General features: G+C 42.2%; 1 protein-coding gene across 4 annotated transcripts in view; it reads right to left on the bottom strand.

The window, feature by feature from the left end:
* BLM (BLM RecQ like helicase) overlaps window positions 1-22,740 on the bottom strand; it is a 99,438-nt gene that overhangs the window by 71,862 nt on the left and 4,836 nt on the right. For 3 of the 4 annotated variants that reach the window (XM_033920355.1, XM_033920356.1, XM_033920358.1), the window contains exons 3-6: window positions 19,653-20,323; window positions 12,817-12,973; window positions 4,381-5,093; window positions 652-840 (exon numbers count right to left, since the gene is read on the bottom strand). In XM_033920355.1, coding sequence (XP_033776246.1) covers window positions 652-840; window positions 4,381-5,093; window positions 12,817-12,973; window positions 19,653-20,323 — 1,730 coding nt within the window. The remainder of the gene's footprint in view (window positions 1-651; window positions 841-4,380; window positions 5,094-12,816; window positions 12,974-19,652; window positions 20,324-22,740) is intronic. The other variant, XM_033920359.1, reaches the window with a different exon arrangement.

The raw sequence follows: 22,740 nt of genomic DNA, 5'->3' as shown, positions 1-22,740 counted from the left end.
CTCGTGACCCATTGATTGCGACACCCCCGAGGTCAGACGGACTCTGAAAGGGTTCCCCCAAGCTCAGTCCAACACCAAATGGGAACAAGAAGGCTACTACACAACTTCCTAAGGGCCGCCACGTGAGCGGACTGCTGGGCATGATGGACCACTGGTCTGACCCAGCAGCAGCAATTCTTATGTTCCAACAGCCCTACACTAACCAAGGGAAGACTGACAACAGCTTACCACACCTGCTGAAGAATGAGAACAGACTGGTTATATTAGGGGGGAAGCACAACTACTTGTATTACAGCCAAAAGGTTTTGTCTTGGTCATGGAGAGCTCTTACCCATCAGTGAACTGTACCGGTCTGGAGAGGTATTAAAGAATATTGTGTTACTCCTCTGCTATAAAAACACTAGCTAGCTGTGCACTCTACAGGACTCTTTACGAGTCAATAAACCAATGGTTCTATCTTCATCTTTTGGTAAGAGAGGATAACTCCCCCCCCCCCGACCCCAGCAGGACTGCTTTTGAGGGACACAAGGAAAGGAGACTAGAATATAAGACCTAATTTCTACCTTCTTCGCCTCTCTTTCTAGGCTACCTCGCCATGTTATATGTGTCTTTCCTTTACACATGCACATCTCAGAGATACCTGTTGCCTACCTGTGGGCATTAAGATGAAGCTGTCCTCCCCAAATATAGAAGCATTTATGGCTTCAAGTTGATTGGTTCGAAAATGATGCAGTCCAAACTTCTTGTGGAAAATCTTCATCATTTCTTTAGAATGAGAAAAGGTGAAACCACGGAAGCGTTCATGTGTAGTGCCCAAAGATGATTTATTCAATGGTGAATCTAGTCAAGAGAAACACTTACTTAGCCATCACAATCTGAAGTGCAGTAATCAGGAAACAAGGATATTGTCCTTCCACTGTCTGAGGCACTTGTCAATCACATTAGACGTACAGGGCACTTGGGGCATTTATCTTCCAAAACTATAGGAAAGGAGACAATAAGAACTTACATATTCTGAAAGGTTCCCTGACTAGGGCTCTATTTAATGACACTCTACAAATGGCTCTTTGTAGTTTGCCATTTTTTTGTTAGTACATATAAGATAAAGGCATCAACTTATCTTCAACTTCTTCAAGGTCTATATACTCCAACACTTATCATTCAACATACCCTTGAATAGAACATTTACAGTGGTTCTTAGACCTCAGCAGTGTTGCTGTGTGTTATCAAAGTATCGGCACACACAGACTACCAGGGCAGGATTAATTTGTCGAGGGCCCCTAGGCACACAAGTACACTGGGGCCCCCCTGCCCCGCCCCACCATGCACCCAGGAAACCATGCACCATGCACCATGGAAACAGGAAGCTGTATCAGAGGGAAGCTTTGGGCAAGCAGCACCACTTGCACAATTACAGTTCCCGTTGCCTACCCTGAAACCTACCCTCAGAAAATACGATGTTTCTAGGTTAGTAAAGGGTCCCCATAGGTTTTATAAATAAGTAAGGATTACTGATAGAAGTGCGATTGCGAACTTACTTGTTCTCCAATATACTCTTATTTGGGGTAGTAATTGAAATTACCCATTATTATACTGTCGCCCATTTCTCCAGCTTTCCTAATCTCTGAAAACATTTCTTCATCTGTTTGCTCATTTTGTCCCGGGGAATGGTAGTATAACCCTACCTTTATATTCCTTCCCTTAACTCATGGAATTTCTATCCATAAGGATGCCATACAGAATGTTTATTTTATTTGATTCAATTCCCTCTTTAATATATAGCGTAACCCCCCTCCAATTTGATCTTTTCTATCCTTGCGATATAATTTGTACCCAGGTAACACAGTGTCCCATTGATTGTCCTCCTTCCATAGACTACCAACAAACTTGAGACAGCCAACTACCACTTTAGGAAGATGATAAAGACCTCTCTCTTTTTCTCACAACCTCTGCTTAATGTCGTCTGTTGTCACCGATTCTTAATCCCTCTAAACCAGTGTATCGCAAACTGTGTGCTGTAAGATGCCCGAGGAGAGGCGCTGGCTGACTGCTTAGAGGAAGGGCCTCTCACGGCAAGAAGCACATCCTATAGGTAGTCAGCCGGCACATCTCCTGCTATCCGTTCCTCTCCCTCTCTAGAACCCCAACACTGGCGGCAATAGGAGCCTCAGCTGGAGTATACCCGCGCACTTCAGGATACCCTCCAGCCGCGGGCCTGTGTTTAGTGTGCTACAGCTTTATAAAGTCTGTGGCACACTGCTCTAAACATTTAAAATGTCTTGAGACACATACTGTAACCGCTTTATCTGGATTAACTCTTAATGTAATCCACATAAGATTCCTTGTAGAAATTTGCAGGATATAAACAACTATATGGTACAATATGGATACTTTTTTTTTGAACTCACAAGCTATATTAGAGAAGAACCTACATTAGACAATTTTAAAAGTTCATTGAAAACCTCTCTTTATAAAGATGCCTTCGAAAATTAAACCTTCATTCAAATGATACCATTGGAATTCATTTTCATTATTTTATTTTAAAATGATTTACTCTTTTTTTCTTCCCCGACCTATCATGTTACTCTTTAATGTTGCCTCTCTCTAAAATATTGTAATTCTACCCCCCCTCCTCTTGTTTCTGTATGTCTATCCTCAAAATTTGTCCTTGTACGTACAATTATGAGTTTCTGTTACCCCTGATTTAATATATGTAATTCGCTTTGAAATAATATTGTGTTTGCATCAAATTTTAATAAACTTTAAATTTGACAGAGCACTTATGGACCATTATAAATTTTGTGGGCAGTTTGAAGATAATTCATTCCCCCGATGAAGCCAATTTACATTGGTGAAATGGAGGCAGTTCCTGTCAGGATATTTAAAGTTAAATGCTCCTTTAATTTGACACAAATATTTTTGTTATACATAGCACTGATGTTATTTTCATGCTATGTTGCTTAACATAATATTGATGGAGAGTTTTTTTTACGAGACTGATGATTACATTGTGACCTTTAAAAGTAAAACATTATTGCTGCATCTTCCATAGAGGTCTGTTAAGCTCTTGGAGGCTGAGGTCTCTTTTTCTCTCCTTATTTTTGACTATTTTTTTATTGGCTATTAGTTATTTTTGATACAAAGATTTAAAGATCTCAGTATGCATACTTTGGAGGAAAGGCGGAAGAGGAGATATGATAGACATTTAAATATCTGCATGGCATAAAAGTACACGAGGCGAGTCTTTCATTTGAAAGGAAGCTCTGGAATGAGAGGGCATAGAGTGAAGCTAAGAGGTGATAGGCTCAGGAGTAATATAAGGAAATACTTTTTTTTACAGAAAGGGTGGTAGTCTCCTGGAAGAGGTGGTGGAGACAGACTGTCAGAATTCAATAAAAGAGTGGGATAGGCACATGGGATCTCTTAGAGATAGGAGCAGATAGTGGATGGGCCATTTGACCTTTATCTGCCGTCATGTTTCTATGTGGTGAGAGGGCAGGCTTAGGGTAAGGAAGGAGGTCTTTCCTTAGAATCTACTTCTCAACTTGTTGTGCACAATGAACCAAATTTCACAGTGTTGTATTCTAGTTACCCATTGGTCACTAGGCCAGGTGATCCTGGAAGTATTCCTTCACCTTAAAATCCTATAGGCAAGTTTAGACATGCATGTAGGAAGAGAATGGGGAAGGTGAACAATCTGTAACAATGTGCATGTCTTTATCTATTTAGAGATTTTATATGGCTTTGGGTGGCATGCAGTTTGTTGTTTAATTTTTGAAAGGAGTAGGATCCTCTATCCCTTCTCTCAACCATGGCACATGGATCCTCTTTCACATGTTTCCCCAACCTCCATGAATTTCTCATCTCTTCCTCCATTTTCCAGGAAGAGAGCAGTACTACTTACTTGCATTTGCCTTCTCCGTCTTCATTCTAATGTTTGAACACATAAGGCCAGAAGTTACAGAGAGGCTGTAGTGTCTGTGCATGTTTAAATTTCAAAGTGGAAAAGTAGTTTAGTGGTTAGAGATTTGACTTGTAAACCGAGGTTCCCATCCCACTTCTCCCACTGACATTCTTTGTGACCTTGAACAAGTCATTTTACCCTCGTTTGTTTCAGGTACATTACAGTAGATTGTATGTCAATTTGAGCAGGGAAATAACTCAAGTACCTGAATATTTAACTTGGGATGGGAAAAGGAAAGCAATAAATCTAAGAAAAGCAAAGAAAAAGCCAGGAGTTGGCAACAGATGCAAAAACTGTAAACCCAGACAATGATGAACAAGTATTTTGACCCTCTCCACCCCCCCAAGATTGGTAATCCATATTCACTCCTTATACCTAAACTCAAGATCTTTTCTATACCTATATTTTTAGTATACCTGAACACCACCTGTCAGTCTGAAAGGAACTGGAGTATGCAGCAGGACCAAGTATATTTTCTTTTGCTATAGAATGTTCTCTTGCTGCAAATGGTGATGCAGGAACATTTCTGGCTGCAGGAATATTCTGAGAACATTCAACAAACTGAAGATCTTCATCCAAGCAATCAACATCATCAAATACCATCTCTTCAGGTTTCAATATGTCTTCCTTGCTGCTATTGAGTTGAGTTTGAGATGTTACACTTTTAGTTATACTCGAGATGTTGAGGAAGGAAGTGGTACCCTCCTCTTTGCCTTCCTCTGTCCTTAGAGATGTATGAAAACTGCTACTGATAGAGGGAAATTCAAATGGTGCCTGATCATCTCCTTCAGAATGGGGTAGTTTCTTTTCTGTTCCACAGATCTCCAGACCAATAGAGGCAGTGCCAGTGCTGGTCCAATCTGAATGATTCAAATCACTTGAAGTTCGCTCCTGGGATGAAGAATCTTTGGTTCTAGTTCTGAAAGATAGTGTGTTGAACTGAAGTGAATGGGCAGAAATGCTATCCAAGGATAAAGAGTTCCTAGGCACAGGGTGAAGGGAAGGCAGTGGGGTGCTGGAGTCCATTGACAGGCTGCTCCGAGAAAGGCAGGAGTTCTCCATTACATGCTGGATTCCAGGATCACTGCTACTTATTTGCCTCTCAGTCCAGTCTGCAACAATGCGTCTCCTGGAGGGAAACAAAATTTATCTGGTAATAGGGAAGAAATCCACACTGTAAAGTTGCCTTATGCTTTCTGACTCTGTGTCCATTTCTCTTTATTCTTTCCTTCTCTGTATTGCTCGCACCTTCATCCTGCTCTCAATCACAACCATATTACAATGACCCAGTTGGTTAATGCTAAAAGATGAAGGCAAAGTCACTGACTATGAATAAAATACACCAATTGCAATGCATAATAATGCAAACTATACCTTAAGTGTATTCTGAAACCTTTATAACATAATATGTAAATAATGTCAACAGGAAAATCACACACATCACTGTGCTAGTGCCGGGACACAAATGTTCACCCAAATTATTGTCAACTTTTCAATTATATTTTTAAGGAAAACCCCTCAACAACTTGCAACATTAAACATTACCCTATCATATAACCAATCAAGAAGGTTTTTATTTGTGGATCATCAGATGAATGAATTAATATTTCATACTCGACTGTTGAGTATGAGATATCAACTCAGCTACCCATCTGGGGATACACATATAAAAACCTTCTTGACAGGTTGATCTTTTGGCATCAGTCAGAATTCAGTTAACACATTAAACATTACAGCATGACACGGTGACAAGTTTATCTTGATTCTTTTCTACTTTTTTCAATGCTTGGTTGGGGCTGGTTTAAGTGTTTCTTTACCTAATTTTATCTGTATTACCTCTCAAAGAAAAAAAGCAAATAAACAAAAAGTTTCAAGTTTATTAGGATTTTATATACCACCTATCAAAGTTATCTAAGCGGTTTTTACAATCAGGTACTCAAGCATTTTCCCTCTCTGTCCCGGTGGGCTCACAATCTATCTAATGTACCTGGGGCTATGGAGGATTAAGTGACTTGCCCAGGGTCACAAGGAGCAGTGCGGGGTTTGAACCCACAATCCCAGAGTGCTGAGGCTGTAGATCCAACCACTGCGCCACACACTCCTCCACACATACTTTTTTTTTGCTTTGTTTAACAAAGTTATTCACTTGCTCACTGGTTTTCTATTTTGGTGTACTTATTAGTATAAGAACTTCCTCTTTTTCTCCTGCTTTAAACAGAGAGGGAATTAAATTAACACCAGATCCTTTCCTCAACAGCTATCCTCATTGTCTTTTTTTTTGTGTAGATTTTCTATATATTCTTTCCATCTCTTTTTAATTCTTTCTGGATCATTCAATATCATTCCACTGGTGTCTCCAAATGAAGTTGGAATTTCTGCCATAATCTCTTAACCTCCTGATCATTAATCTGGTTTTTCCATTTACATGTTCCAATTCCATTTTCTGACAAATATCCTTTAGATATTGTTCTTTATCTTGCTGAACTTGACGTTGAAACACTCAGAAAAAACTAAGTTTTTTTGGCAAGTCCCAATAACAAGATCACGAACACCTCAGATTAAATGGGTCAGACTACCCAATTCATTCTACAATCAAAATCCTTGGTGTCATCCTGGACCGAAGCTTGACTTTTGAAAATCACACCAATGCTCAGGTTAAAAAATGTTTTCTCACTTTATGGAAACTTCGTACCATTAAACATTATTTTGATTTTTTCTCTTTCCGACTGCTGGTTCAATCTTTGATCTTAAGTACCTTAGACTATTGCATTATCATAGACTTGAGATCTTTTAAGAAAACCAAACGACTGAGAATCGTTCAGAACGCCGTAGTTCATCTCATTTATAGCCTCAAGAAATCGGACCATGTAAGCCCATATTACAAAAAACTACACTAGCTGCCGGTGCAAGCAAGGGTCATCTTTAAGTTTGCTTGTCTATGCTTCAAAACCATAACAGGTTCATCCCCAATCTATCTGTCTCACCATTTCCAATTTCCAGGCACAACCTGCACACGTAGTGCCTACTTGTTCACCTTTCCATCCTTGAAGGGCTGCATCTACAAGAGATTCCTTGATCGAACACTATCACTCCAAGCAGGCAAATGGAACAAACATTTAACCAACTTTATTTCAAATGCACGTTCTTATCAAACTTTCAGAAAGTCAACCAAAACTTATCTCTCTAACAAATTTCTCTGACTCCACTTTTGCCTGATGCATTCCTTAAAACTCTCCCAGTTAAACCCGATTAATCTCAACATGTTTATGTAATTTCAAATGTTTTTTGTATTATCGCTGTCTGTATACAGTTTCTTCTTCTGTAAACGGCTCTGAACTATTCGTGGTATATAAAAATAAAGTTATTATTATTATTAGTGATATTTTTGCTCTATCAACGGAAAGTTTTGCTTGTCTTCTTTGTTCTGCTACTTTTCTGGTTTCTTCCGAGATCCAAGGCAATTTCTTGGCTCTCTTTCTCTTCTGGAGTGTTTTATTAGCTTCATCACTAATTACGGTTTTGATGTAATTCCATAATTCTTCGGGCTCTCTATCTCCTCTATCAATACAGGCAAATCTGTTGTCTAGTTTTAGCCAAAAGTCTGATGGAATACTTTCAATGTCATATTTTAGGAGGTCTCTAATGATCTTCTCACAAAGCATTATTTTGATCTTGCAGGTGAAAAATTCATGGTCGCTTTCACAATCAAGCTGCTGGTTTAGTCCTTACAATCAAAACTGCAGATTTCCATCTCTGTCCTATGTAGATGTAGACCAGGGGTGCCCACACTTTTTTGACTCGCGAGCTACTTTTAAAATGACCAAGTCAAAATGATCTACCAACAATAAAATTTTAAAAAACCACAACGCACACTGTACGCATAGAATTGTTAATTATCATTCCTATTCCGGGTTTTTTTCAAAGAGGTCAAAGCAGATGACTCTATGCACTGTCATCTCAGTAACAACCATACAAAAATAGACAAATACCCACCCCCCTCCCTTTTTACAAAACCACAATAGCAGTTTTTAGCACAGGGAGCTGCGCTAAATGCCCAGCGCTGCTCTCGACGCTCATAGGCTCCCTGCGCTAAAAACCACTATTGCGGTTTAGTAAAAGGGGCCCATATTGTAAAATATAGACAGCAGATATAAATTCAGACACATTTTGATCACTAAATTTAAAATAAAATCATTTTTCCTACCTTGTCTGGTGATTTCATGAGTCTCTGGTTGCACTTTCTTCTGACTGTGCACCTAATCTTTCTTTCAGCCTGTATGCTTCCTCTCCTCCACACCTCATTTCCTCCCCCAACTTTTTCTTTCTCTCTCCCTGACCTTTCTTTCTTTCTCTCTTCATGCCCCCTTTCTTTTCTTCTGTTTCTCTTCTTTCCTTCTGTCTCCCTGCCTGCCCCTTTCTTTCTTTCTCCCTGCCTTTCCCCAAGCCACTGCCACTGCCATCGGGGAACAGGACCCAAACCGCCACCAATGGATAACAGGCCCCAAAGCCGCCGCCGCCCCATGCTCTCCCTACTTTGAGCCGACTAGCATTGCTCTCCCTGACGTCAATTCTGCCATCGGAGAGGAAGTTCCGCCCAGCCAGGCAGCGATTGGCTGGCCCGAACTTCCTCTCCGATGGCAGAATTGACGTCGGGGAGAGGAAGACTGATCGGCCCTATAGATCGCCAAGGCAAAGTGAGTCCTGGGTGATCGACTCACTTTGCCTTGGCGAGCTACCCGTCGATTGCGATCGACCTATTGGGCACCCCTGATGTAGACAATTTGATTTCGAAACATGCCATTTGGAGAGGTCCACATACACTGGTGATGTTTCTGGTGTTGGAAATGCATATTCATGAGCGACAGTTGGTTTGTTTGCAGAACTGTATTAAGTTATCACCAGCTTCATTTCTTTGTCCTAGGACGTGTTTACTAACCCCTGCATCTTCAGGTGTACTTCCTACTTTTGCACTGAAATTCCCCATAATGATCAGTAGATCTTGTTTCAGCATTTGATCTATTTCCTTTTGAAGTAGAGCGCTGCACAGGAATGAGGATCACGGGAATCCCTTTCTAGTCCTCAGTTATCCCACAGAAATGAGTCATCTTTGTTCAGGGATCTCGCAGGGATAGTACCTTCCTCTGGTGCACTTGCTCGGTTTCAGGCCGCCGACAGCCTTCCTTCCTCCTCATTACCAGCAGCTGACCCTGAAACCTTCCCTCTGACGCTTTAGGCTAGCTTCCAGTAGCGTGGAAGAGGGAAGGAATACTGTCGGCAGCCTGAAGAGAAAGGCTGGTAAGATGCTGCACGGGCTCAGGGTGGGTGGGAAGAGAGGGGAAGAGATACTGCACGTGCTGAGAGGCGGTGTAGGAAGGGAAGGAAGAGTTGCTGCATGGGCTAGGGCAAGGTCACAACCTGCAGATCTTCTGCCCTCCAAACCTAAGTAACTGGTGGTCCAGTGGGGGTCTTCAAAGTAGGAGTGTGACCCTTTTGCTCCTGCCTCCTCGCAGCTGCCTTCCAAAATGGCTGCAATGCGATATTACTGGAAATGCTAGAGCACCTGGGAAAAGGTCACAGAAGCTATTTTAGAAGGTAGTCGTGAGGAAGCAGGAGCAAAAGGGCCACGTTCTTACCACAATGACTCCCGGTGGACTACAAGGTACCTCAGTAGACCGGGAGCTACCTTAAATATGGCAGTGAAGGGGGGGAAGGGGCATTTTAGGGTTGAGCTGGCAGCATCCCTGAGAGGGCCATGCTCCTGCAACCAATATCCCACTGCTGTACCCAGTGCCCAGGAAGGCCCTTGGAGGGAGGGGAAATTATGGGTTGGGAGGGAGAAATAAAGGTCTGTGGACTGGAGAGGGGAGATAGCCTTGGCTATGTGTTTGTGGGGGGGAGAGGGAGGGAGGGAGAGATGAGGTGCAGAGACCTGTGAGAGGGAGGAAAAAATAATGGATGTTGTGGTGGAGAGAGAAGGGTGGGACAGATGGAAAGGGATACTGGACATGGTGGAGGGAATGAAGGGAGAAACGCAGTATGGCGCTGGAGAGGGGTGATAGAAGGAGAAATGTTGTGCATGGGGCTAGCAGGGAGGAGCACAAGATACTACCCAAGGGCCAGGAGATGAGAGAGGGAGACATGTTGGACATAGCTGTAGAGGGGCTGGAAGAGATGCACCCTGATCCCTCGTTCTCTCCTTTCCCACTCCCTTTGAAGTAAGGGAGGGAATGTGAGGGAAAGATATGGTGGACAGTGAGAGGGAGACATGTTGCACATGAGGGTGGAGGAGAGAGGAAGAAATGCTGTGCAGGAGTGGGGAGGGGAAAAAAGAGGGAGAATGATCCAGGATAGAAGGGAGTGAGGATGCTGTACAACAGGAGGGAGGATGCTGAATTGTCCACTCTGTCAACCTCCCTTCAGCAACCCCTACAACCCTTTCTTCCTTTTCTGAAGTCACAGAAGAGGAAACTGTTCACCTTCTCACCTCCTCCAAACCCACCACCTGTTCCTCTGATCCAATTCCTACCCGCCTCCTCGGATCCATCGCTCCCACTGTAATCGCTCTCATCTGTCACATCCTCAACCTTTCGCTCTCCACTGCTTCAATTCCTGATGTCTTTAAACATGTCGTAGTTACACCCGTCCTCAAAGAGCCCTCACTATATCCCACATCCCCCTCTAACTACAGCCCTATTTCTCTCCTCCCCTTCCTATCCAAACTATTCAAATGTGCTGTTCACCACCGTTGCCTGGACTTCCTTTCTTCTCATAATATTCTTGACTCACTTCAATTGGGCTTTCGCCCTCTCCATTCTACAGAAACTGCCCTAGCAAAAAAAAATCTCTTAACGACCTGTTCCTGGCCAAATCCAATGGATTCCACTCTATTCTCATTCTTCTCGATCTGTCTGCTGCCTTCGACACTGTTGAACACCACCTCCTTCTTGACACACTGTCCTCACTGGGATTCCAGGGTTCTGTTCTCTCCTGGTTTTCTTCCTATCTCTCTCATCGTACTTTCAGTGTATGTTATGGTGAATCCTCCTCCACTGCCATCCCATTGTCTATTGGCGTACACCAAGGCTCTGTCCTGAGCCCTCTCCTCTTTCCATATATACCCGCTCTCTTGGTACACCGATCTCCTCTCATGGTTTTCAATATCATCTCTATGCTGATGACTCCTAGATCTACCTCTCCACATCAGGCCCGAATCGCAACATGCCTGTCTGACATTGCGGCTTGGATGTCTCACCGCCATCTCAATCTGAATATGGCTAAAACTGAACTCCTTATTTTTCACCTAAACTCACCTCCCCCCTCTCACCATTCTCTATTTCTGTGGATAACATTATCCTCCTTCCTGTCTCTTCAGCTCGCAACCTTGGAGTGATCTTTGACTCCTCTCCTTCTCTGCTTAGATCCAACAAACCGCCAAAACCCGTCGCTTCCTCCTCTATATTACCAAAATCTGTCCTCTCCTCTCTGAACACACTACCAAAACCCTTATCCACGCTCGCATCACCTCATGCTTAGACTACTGCAACATACTTCACTCAGGCCTCATGCACACCCATCTCTCACCTCTTCAATCCGTTCAAAACACTGCTGCACAACTCATATTCTGTGAAAGCAGCTATTCTCATATTAACCCACTCCTCAAGTCACTTCATTGGCTCCCCATCCATTTCCAAATACAGTTCAAACTCCTCTTACTGGCTTACAAGTGCATTCACTCTGAAGTCCCCCTATATCTCTCTTCACTTAACTCACCCTAAGCTCCTCCCCGTGAACTCCGCTCATCAGGCAAGTCCCTCTTATCTGTGCTCTTTTCCTTCACTGCCAACTCCAGACTCCGTCCCTTCTTTCTTGCCACGCCGTATGCCTGGAACAGGCTACCTGAATCAATACGTCATGCTCCATCCCTAGCAATATTCAAATCCAAACTAAAAGCCCACTTTTTTGAGACTGCTTTCAAGTCATAACTCCCACTCACTGCTATCAGATACCTATACCCACTATATTATTTCCTCTACCATAATCTCCCCAACCCTGAGACGTCCTGTCAAATTAGATTGTTAGCTCTTCTGAGCAAGGACTGTCTATTGTACGTTAAATATACAGAGCTACATACACCTTTCAGTGCTATAGAAATGATAAATAGCAGTAGTAGTAGAGAAATGTGAGGATGAATAACACAACTAGATCAAAGAAATGCATATTGAATAATAAAACCAGCAAGTTTCAAAACTAACAGAAATCAGCAATGATTCCAAAAGCAAACGTAAAAAAACTTCAGTAAAGCATAAAGCCATGGTCAAAAAACTTTATCATGGTAGCTGGCTCCCAGGGGCATGGACCCCAAGCCTCAAAGAAGCACAAAGCAGGCTAGCTCAATAGGACCTAGGGGTTGCCGTGTGAGCTGCAGCCTGCCCTTGTGGAGTCTGCATCCTCTCCCAGGCAGAGTATCTCTAAAAATGGGGACCACTAGAACCAAAGCCTCCTGAAATGGAAAAAAAATACCCCAAAATAATAAAAACCAAACAGGGCAGATCAGACCACAACTTCCCAGTTTGCTTGTAGAAGGAAAAACAGAAGGGGGTAGTATACTCCACTGGTAAAGGAGGAGGAGCTGAAAAATGTGATTGACACCCTTTTGTAAACAGTTCGCGAGTATGGATTGATCACCTAACGTACATACTTCCTGTGTTTATGTAAACAGAACTCTATTTTACTCTTTTGGGATCTTGTCACCTGGATCAGCTACTGTTGGCAAGAGGATACTAAGCTTCATGGACTGTCTTTTGTTCTAATATGGCAATTCTTGTGCTTTAAACTCTTATGCTGCTACTCACCTGAGGCCTCTCTGCAGAAGAAGATCTTTTCCACAGGACAATGTTTTAAGTTCAGTGGAAGGGAGAGCGTCAACTAGCTCACAAATCCTTTCCATCACTATATACAGGGCATGCTGCTGGGAAGCCAAGTCCTTCTCTCCCGAGGACCACTGTGTTTCTGAAGCAAGAGGAATAAGTCATGTCGTAATTAAAAATTTATTTACTAGGAAGTTCAGATTAAGGCAAATACCTTGTTTTCAAACAAATCCCAGAGGAATGGCGAGATATATTTACAAAGACATAGTACAACAGAGTCTATATAAAGGGGATAGGACTTGATAAACTGCCTTTCTGTGGTTACAGTCAAATAAAGTAACTTGTCCAATGTCACAGAGATTCAGCTACACAACAGAACTTTGAATTCTAGCCCTATGAGTTCTCACTCATTCCAATGTTCTGTCCAGAGTAGTGAGCCTTCAGTGCACAGTGGCAGGGAAATGCTGTTATCCACCATTAACTCTTTGAGATATAGGCAGAATATAAATCACAATGTAAAAAAAGAGCTTTAGTGGAGCAAGATAAGTCAGCCACATTTCTGGGTGACATCATCTGACCCCCAAATGGAGTTAGGAAACATGTATTTGGGTTTGCAATCTGGGTGGGAAATTCATAATGTTAACCTGTGACACTTTCTGTGGCTGCCATAATGGCATCACAATCACAGAAAGATTTGATAAGTGCTGACCTCTGCAAATTCTACTGAGCTCAAATAAACCCCCCCCCCAATAAAAACAAAACCTGATCCTCTAAGCATGCACATGATTTCTCATACACATAACTAATCCCCAATGTACCTAGTTCACTTTGAAAGCTTGTCATCAATTAATCTAATCTTTTAGGTTTATATTCTGGATCATCTCTATACATCTAGAGCTCAATTTGGTTTACAAAAAGATCAGTAAGTACAAATTTAGAAGATATAGAGGATCTAGCACAGTTATTTACCGTAACAGCTGTTATCCAGGGACAGCAGGCAGATATTCTCACATGTGGGGCGACATCATTCACGGAGCCCAGTACGGACAGTGCTAAAAGCTTAGAACCACTTTATCATGGTGAAAAACTGTGTACGGTGGATCACAGACTAGTGCTTGGAGTTCACCAACTCGTCAAGCTGAAGTGATACAGATTAAGAAAACTACTTTCCATGTGAGGTACTTAAGAGTAATTGCAAGAGGTTCAAATGGAGGCTTCATCAGAACTGAGAGGACTACATTGAGATCCCAAACAACTGGAAGAGGTTTGATTGGAGGTTTTGCATTCATGAAACCTTTCATAAACTGGAAATTAGTGGATGAGTAGCCAGAAGTTTATTATTGAAAGAACATGGAAAGTGCTAATAGCACCAAGGTGAACTCTTACAGAAGTGGTTTTAAGCCCAGAGTTGGAGAGGTGCAGAAGATAGTCTAACACCAAAGAAACTGAGGAAGTTTTAGGATCCAACTCAGATGATGGTGATTATATCACGTGGTAAAGCATGTCCACTTAAAGCGGTAGCATTGTTGAGTGGAGGTTTTTCCTGGAAGCAGCTATAATAGCCTTAACTTGGGCAGAGAGATTGAAATTCTCTCTATGCATGTCGAGAGATAACAGGCTGTTAGATGTAGAGACTGGAGATTTGGATGAAGGGAACCTTGGTGCCGGGTCAGCAGAGATGGAAAGATTACATTACATTAGAGACTTCTATTCCACCTGTACCTTGCAGTTCTAATTGAAGATGGCTGGACATTTCCAGGAAGTTACAAATTTTAAGGAAAGATACATAGAGAGGCTAGGATAAGAGATAGGGTTAGATACATAGTGGAGGCTAAGAGGGTAAATTTAAGGAAGTGGAGGCTAAGAGGGTAAATTTAAGGAAGGGGGGACATTTGAGGAAACTTGTAGGGAGAGAGTAGATTAGGGTTGATTATATGGTGGAGTATGCAGGGAGGGGGATGTTATGGAGGAGGGGGGATAAGTGGACAAGATAGTTTCTTTGAATAACAGTTTTGATTTCTTTTCGAAAAGATTTAAAGTCACATGTGGTTGTCAACAGAATAGAAATGGAGGGGTCTAGCTTCGCCGCCTGCGTTGCTAGGAGGCCGTCATACATCTTCTTGCGTTGAATGCCCTTGAGTGGTGGGTAGGAGAATGGGATCTGTGTTCTCCTTAGTCTGGGAGTGAAGTTTCAGTTTAAGCGGTTGTTCAGGTAGGTGGGTGCAATTCCATTTATTGCCTTGAATAATAAACAGTAGAATTTGAATTGAATTCGGGCTCGTATTGGTAGCCAGTGTGAGTCTAGGAAGGCATTGGTGATATGGTCAAATTTTCCAAGAGAATAGATCAATCTAAGGGCTGTATTTTGGATGGTCTGTAGCTGCTTTATCAAGTTTAAGAGGCATGGTAAGTAGAGGATGTTGCAATAGTCCACTAGTCCTAGGACAAGGGATTGGACTATGATCTTGTAGTGGTCTTTGTCAAAGAATTTTCTGATTTTACGCAGGTTGCGCACGGTGAAAAAAGCTTTTTGGGTGATTTTGTTGATCTTGGACTCCCCCAGGAAACCTCCTCCACCCAAAGACTATCTCCGCTCCACACATAAAATATACCACAATAACCTGTGCATACATGAACATAAGATCAATTAGCCCAAAGGCAGACCTAATCAAGGACTCTTCCTGGCTAACTTCCGATTCAGACCCATGCATAACTGAATTCTGTCCAAGAGGATACAAACTAGAACTAACCTGTCGACACAAAAAGCAAGGGGGAGGACTAGCTATTCTAGTAAAAAAAACAACTTCAACTTAAAAATCCTAGACAAACGCTCCTCACCCCACTTGGACCTTCTAGCCTGCCAAATATCTGATCACATACTCACTAGCACCTTGACATACCTTATTTGCTACATTACACCAGGAAAATGGAACGCCAGCAAATATGAACTCGAAGACTTCATCTTTCAGAACTCTCTAAATTCAACTCACAATTTGCTCCTCGGAGACATCAATCTTCACCTAGAAGACCACACCTCAAAACAAGTCGATGATCTAATTTCATACCTCAATGCCCTTTCATATCAAATTCTCAATCCCCAACCCACGCACGAAAAAGGACACCAACTTGATATTGCAGCATACACAACCCAAAACCTCCACGCCCCAGATATCCACATCTCTAACAGCGTCTGGCACCCCTCCTTCTGCTCAGACCACTACAAATATACATTCAACATCAATTGGGCCCAAAACAACAACAAATACAAACCCCACAAAACTCGCCAAAAAATCAAACCAAACACATTCTGGGACAAAATAGACCCCACAATCGGCTCCACAGATCCTAAAGAATTCATTCGCCACTGGCTTACACTAAGCGAAACAACACTGAACGAGCTAGCCCCATTAAAACAAAAAAATTGAATCTGTAGGCCATCAGACAAATGGTTCGACACCGAACTTCTCCATCTAAAAGGCACTATAGACAGCTCGAAAGAGCATGGAAAAAACAAAACAAAACCAAGAACAAACCAAGGTAGCATGGAGAAACCTAATCAATCAATACAAACTCAAACTTAAGGAAAAACGGAAAGCCTACTACGCCAAATTAGTTGGAAATGAAGCCCCAGACACAAAAGCTCTCTTCAAACTGGTAAAGAACCTCACAGACACCAAACCACTACTAGCCACTCAAGGAAATCACCCACCAACAGCCTCCAAATTAGCTGATCACTACAAAAGCAAGATCACCACAATCAGAGCCAGACTCCTCGAGTCCACAGGCTGTTGGGATGAGCTCCCTACATATACTGTACATTGAGGCGTCTGTTGTGAGAACTCTTTGGTGTGTAGGTACATGACATAGCAAACCCCTGGAAAGATTTTCTGGTTGTAACCACCAAGGGGGGGGGAGGGAGGCTTGAGACCATCGAGACGCTAGACCGTTGAGATGCTAGATATTAGGTATGAGGTGGGGAGCATGTGGTGCAGTGGTTAAAGCTACAGCCTCAGCACCCTGAGGTTGTGGGTTCGAACTCATGCTGGTCCTTGTAACCCTGGGCAAGTCACTTAATCCCCCCATTGCCCCAGATACATTAGATAGATTTTGAGGGATCCAAGATGGCAACTGAGACAGATGCATAACACTGAGCTATTACCCATCAATGAGCTGTGTCGATCTGTGTCGGTCTGGTGCTCGTCTTGCAAAACACTCGCAAACCGGTGCACTCGTAAACCGAGGTACCACTGTATATAGTACGTTGGCAATTAGAACTGCTCCAAGATAAGAATCAATAAGCATTTAAAAAAAAAATAAAAATAAAAGAGTAGAATGGAAAAATAGGAGGTTACCAGGGTAGCATTCCATCATTAGTGCTTAATCAATCACTCACAGGCACATGACAAGCACACATAGCCCTGCATACACAGAGGGTAAAAAAAAGGGAGATAATCTTTCATTATGTAGATAAATCTCAGTATATTTAAGCACAAAAGCCACCTAGGTTCTTCAACCTTTAAAGCACATCTAATTCCTCATGCAATGGGGGATATAGAATTTTCCTTCCTTTTTCAGCAGAATGCCATAATGTAACAAGTGGTGATGATGATTTCTTTTCTCATATGCTTTCTGCTCCAACTCCATGTGTTCAAGGAACTAGGTCAGTTGCAAGTGGGAGCTTCATGAATAATTTGCATTGGATTTATCATTTGATGGTTTTAAGGCTAAAAAGAAATGCTCTGATTGCAGCATCAATGAGCAATGAGCAGTGGAAAGCCTCTGCAAAAAAAAAAAAAAAAAAAAAAGGCTGTTTAATAAACAACATGCTGAAGCACTCTATCCATCAGTGGGATTCCTTGAGATTGCTATCAAAACAATCAGCACAGCAATTAGGGAAGAATGGCTGGTTCTTACAGTGACAGGGGGAAGTGCCTTCTGCAGAACTAAAAATACCATGCAACAGGAGGAGTCTTCAGCACAGATTAAGCACTACTCTCACTCGCTCGCCACTGCCCTTATTCAGAATCATCAGAAAGTATGTCCTGGATGCTTGTGCGCTCCTCTCTCTCTCTCTCTCTCTCTCAAAAGGCATCCCCGATGTAGAACAACTTAAATGAATGTCAACTGTGATCTTGCTCCTTTTGTGCTCTCCCTTGATTGCCGCAAGGGAATCAGGCCTTCACAAATTATTTCTCGTTTGTTCCTAGGCTATAAAATCATCTTGATCTTTTTACCCACTATAACTATGATAAAAATGGTAAAAAGGAAATTAAAGAGGATGGAAAAAGAAAAGTAAACATTCTTTTATCTGCTTTATTACTGTATTTTTTGGTCTATAAGACGCACCTGACCATAAGATGCACCTATGTGTAGAGGAGGAAAAAAAAATTTGGTTCAGAATTTTTTTTCTTGGTTTTTCCTCCTCTACACGTTGGTTTTTCCTCCTCTAAACGTAGGTGTGTCTGGTGGTAGGCAGCCCGCAGCCCTATGACACCTTTTTTTACAAGCTGGTGGTCCAGCACGATCTCGCCAGGAGCTTTCTGCGCTCCTACTGGATGGCTGCCTCCTTTCTTGCTGCAGAGTGGCGCATAAGGCTGGAGCGCGAGCTTTTTGCTTCCTGCCTGGTCCCGTGCTGCTCCATGAATGGCTGTTGTTAGTTCTCACGAATCTGCCCTCCCACTCATGAAAAATATTAGCCACAGCAGCCAGTGAACAGTTCACAAACTCCACTGTTTCCGAAATGCTACCACCTTCGGCATAGTAGCTGATGATCATGCCTTTTTCAATGTCTGATAAATTGTACTTTTTCTCCATGACAGTCACAGTTGCTATATTCGCAACTTGCCAATATCCCACCTTGTGCACTTGTTCATTGGCTGTGCGACCCCAATGTCAGAGGAAGGCGGTGGTCATAATAATGTGACTCGACCATGTATTAAACAGCCTAAGACCCAGTACTGATACTCTGGACACTCCACTGCTGACCTTTCACTAAGTGAAAAACTGACCATTTGGTTCTATTGTTTGTTTCCTGTCTTCAGGTTTCCAGTTTTGCAAGTTCTGTGTGTAACTGCCGACAAAGCAGTGTGCAGCTGGTCCTTTTTTACAAATCTGTACACCAAAGTAACACCAATTAGGTAGTGAGCCAAAATGTCTGCTTTTTTTCTTTTGTTTTTGGAAGCAGAAGCAACAAGGAATACAACAGAAAGCTCTTGGTGAACTGAGCACATTTTAAAAACATGTATACCTCTGAGCTGGTGCAAACCCCAATAAACATAATTTAATACCAATATGTATTCCATATGTAAAATGAGGACTAAACTTGTAGATTTCTGGCCTACCCAAGCTAAGCCACTGTGAAGTTTCTTTGTCCTAGTGATCTCCATGCATAAACAGTGGCCTTCTGAAGTTACCATTTACAAGTGTATGTGATCCACAGACATAGATGACACATTTTTTACGTGCAAATATGCTTTTGAGATAGGGGCCTGTATCAACTGGCTCACCTTCATTCTCATTTCCTTACACTTTTAAAAAACTCAAACTGGTAAGGCAACACTTGCCTTTAACACAAATTGACTCATTCCCAAAGGAGCAGAAGGAAGTGACATGCCCAAAACTACATTTAAGGACCAAAAAATCACATCAAAAACATAAGCATATGTGATGGAGAGAAGAAAATACAAAACCAAATATGAATGATCTTACTTTGGCCCAGTAAAAAGTATATCAACCTGCAGATAATCCAACTTTCTAAGATAAACAGAACTATTCAATTCTGAACATAAATGAATCTGTTCAATTATAAAAGAAATTCTCACCTTTACACGTCTTTCCTTCCACTTTACTTTGGGCATCATCTGTTCCAACAGCAGATGATCTTGTGTTCTTAACTTCCACCTCTTTGAATGTGTCTGAAATGGAATCATCCACACAAAGCAGAGATACCTCTGAACTATCAAGTGAACCTACGAGTCTGTTCTGAGGGACAGAAGAAGCATTGGCCCAAGCAACTGCAAGACCCTGCTTTTCACAGGTGCTTTTGAACATCCAGGGTCTGGCTGCATTAGTATGGCCTGTGCATTTCACAGGGGCCGGACAGCTTTTCACTGGCACAAATGATCTGGAGTTCTTTTCTTTACAAGGTGTGTCAAAGTCATCAATGTCATCCCAGTCCTCAAGGCTTATCACAGAGCTAAAGGAGGAATTAAAATGGGCTTCCTTGGAGGGAGAATCTGTCAGCTTCTGGTGTTTGGAAGGAGGTGGAGTCTCTTGCTGGATGGTATCCTGAAACTCTAACACTGCAGTGTGTTGCCTTTCTGTTCCCTTGTTCTGTTCCTTGAGGTTGATCAGAGATGGAAGAGATTTAGTTAGGGAGAATTTCTTGCAAACATTCCCATTCTGCTCCTTTAATGATGAGAGATATTTTACCTTGAACAAATCATTGGCTGCAGCATTATTAGAAAGACTCTTTTTTTTAAATGTGAAACTTCTGGAAAAAAAAAAAAAAAAAAAGAGATAGATTTAAGATATCAAAATTTTCAATATATTAAAAACAAGTTTCAATTGTTACTGTCTGGTTTTAAACTATTCTGAGCTTTACACAATAATTGCAAAGTTACTTATCTGTAGCAGGTATCCTTACATCTGGACGACATCATCCCTAGGAAGGCTGGTGCGGACGCTATCCAGCACTTTACAGCTTTAAGAGGCTTTTGGCAGTAGTTCCCCAACCCACATGGGCGAGTGCCTTCCCACTCAACGCGCAATCGCAGGACCCTCAGTAACAGAACTAGAAAATAATTCAACTCCTAGGAGAATTCGAAAGGTTGTAAGGATATCTGTCCTTCTGTCCTCAGAGAATACCTGCTACACGTAAGTAACCGCTTTCTCCGAGCACAAGCTGGGAATCCCTAGTTAACAGGCTCACCAAAAAACAACAATGGTAGGACGAATAGGGTCTTGCAACAGTGAAACTTTCTTGAATCAATCAACTTCAATTAGAATGGTTGTGGAGGTACAGCTTGAAACTGAAAGTAATGGGCCCTAGGAGCGAGGAGTTAGATTCTAGACACCAAACAAAATCTGTAGGATTGTCTGACCAAACCAACTGTTGTACTAGGTATCGTGCTCTAGGCAATGATGAGATGTGTGAATTGAAGACTGTGTCACAGCCTTGTTAAGTGGGCTACCGACGCAGTGCTGAGGTGCCTGCTCCCATCTCAACCTCAAGGGAAACTTTCCCCATTGTCAAGTGGTGCCGTGCACTGGGCGGCAACAACTCTGATGCCACTTGAGGCAGAAGGATTGGAGAGTCTGAATGCTGTGGCTGGCACAAGTGCCCTCGATGCCTGAGCACTTTGGAGCTGTAGCAGTCCTTCCAACTCTTCCCTCAGCATGATGAAGAACCATTAATTGAGGACAGGCATCAATAAGGCTTGCTGAAGTGTTTGTGTCAAAGCAGGGTTCCAGCTGTACAGGAGATGCCGCAATAGCACCAGAATTAGAAAGATGGAGTAGTCCTCTCAGAGCCAACACTTCTTGAGTGTATAAGGAAGGGAATAAAACAAAAATATATGAAGAAACAAGAAAAATATCCATACAGGTAAGGCTGTAAAATTGTGAGGAAAAAAAGCGCAGAGAAGATCAACCAGACCCGACCTCCTAGCTCTGCGGAAAAGGCAAGACTGAGGAGTCCAACCCTTACGCATGCATGGTGGGGCCGCTGCCAAAAGCCTTAAAGCTACAGAGCACTGGGTAATGTTCACATCAGGCCCTGTCGGGATGACATCACTCAGATGTACAGATACTTCTGTCCTATTTGTCCTTGGGGAAAAATAATATACAAGTACACACCTTATGCAATACCTGAAGTTAAAGCATTATCCAACTCTCTTTCTGAGTGTCTCTGTATCAAAGCTTATACTCCCTCATTATTTCACTTCTTTTCTTTTGCAAAAGTGGATTTCTTCAGAAGTATTATATTCAAATCTAAAATGCCATTTTCAACAGATCACAACATTCCCTGTTTATATACAGTAGAACTATTTCTTACGAAACTGGTTCTCAGTCTCTTTTGTAACACTCCTGATGACAATTTTTATGGGCACGACAGCGAACACTAGAGTCTATGGCTGAAAAACCAAAACTAAGGCCCAGATTCTCATCGGCGCCTAGGACCCTGACAGCTAGCAGCGCATAGCAACGCTGAAGCCCAGAAGTGGGTGTGATTAGGGGGCGTCATCAGACTTTGGTGTTACTATACACCACTGCCCACGATTCTGATGGGATACTACGTACCTGAAATGTAGGTCTGTGAAACCCAGGCCTACATTTCAGGCCCCTAGAGTCCCATCATGCCGCGATTCTGGTGGCGCCTGCCAGTGATTGACACGCAGTAGGCTCTACTTTCAGAATCAGCCCCTAAAAGCCTAAATACCTATTTGTTATTGTTAAACATTGGGCCTGTTTTACAAAGCCGCGCTAGCGGCTGCTGCGTGGGAATGGCCCCAGAGCCCACAGAGATTTAAAAGGCTTCGGGGCTGTTTCTCTGCAGCTTTGTAAAACAGACTTATAATGCAAGGTGAGATAAAATATTTATTTAAAAAATTTCTATATCGTTTAATAATATTTACTTCATGCTTTTACAAGCTTGATGAAATTAAAATTACCAGTTTCACAAAGTTTTAACCGTTATTTACTTAATTAGTGAGAAAACAAAGTCTAATTTGTCTTTTCTTTAAAGTGAAATTCTTTATTATGATATAAAGTTCTTTACTTAAGCTATGAAAATGTTGCTGGTTCTGTTGTGTTCTAACACAACAAAACCAGCAACGCTTTCATAGAAATTTGGAACAGGTAGACGTGGTTCCTTTTATGCACCCCTACACTAAAGTACACAAAAGTCCT

This window comes from Geotrypetes seraphini, chromosome 14 (assembly GCF_902459505.1).
Source record: "Geotrypetes seraphini chromosome 14, aGeoSer1.1, whole genome shotgun sequence".
NCBI classification, from domain to species: Eukaryota; Metazoa; Chordata; class Amphibia; order Gymnophiona; family Dermophiidae; genus Geotrypetes; species Geotrypetes seraphini.
The sequence above is the reverse complement of the archived record's forward strand: the minus strand, read 5'-3'. Positions and strand labels throughout refer to the sequence as shown.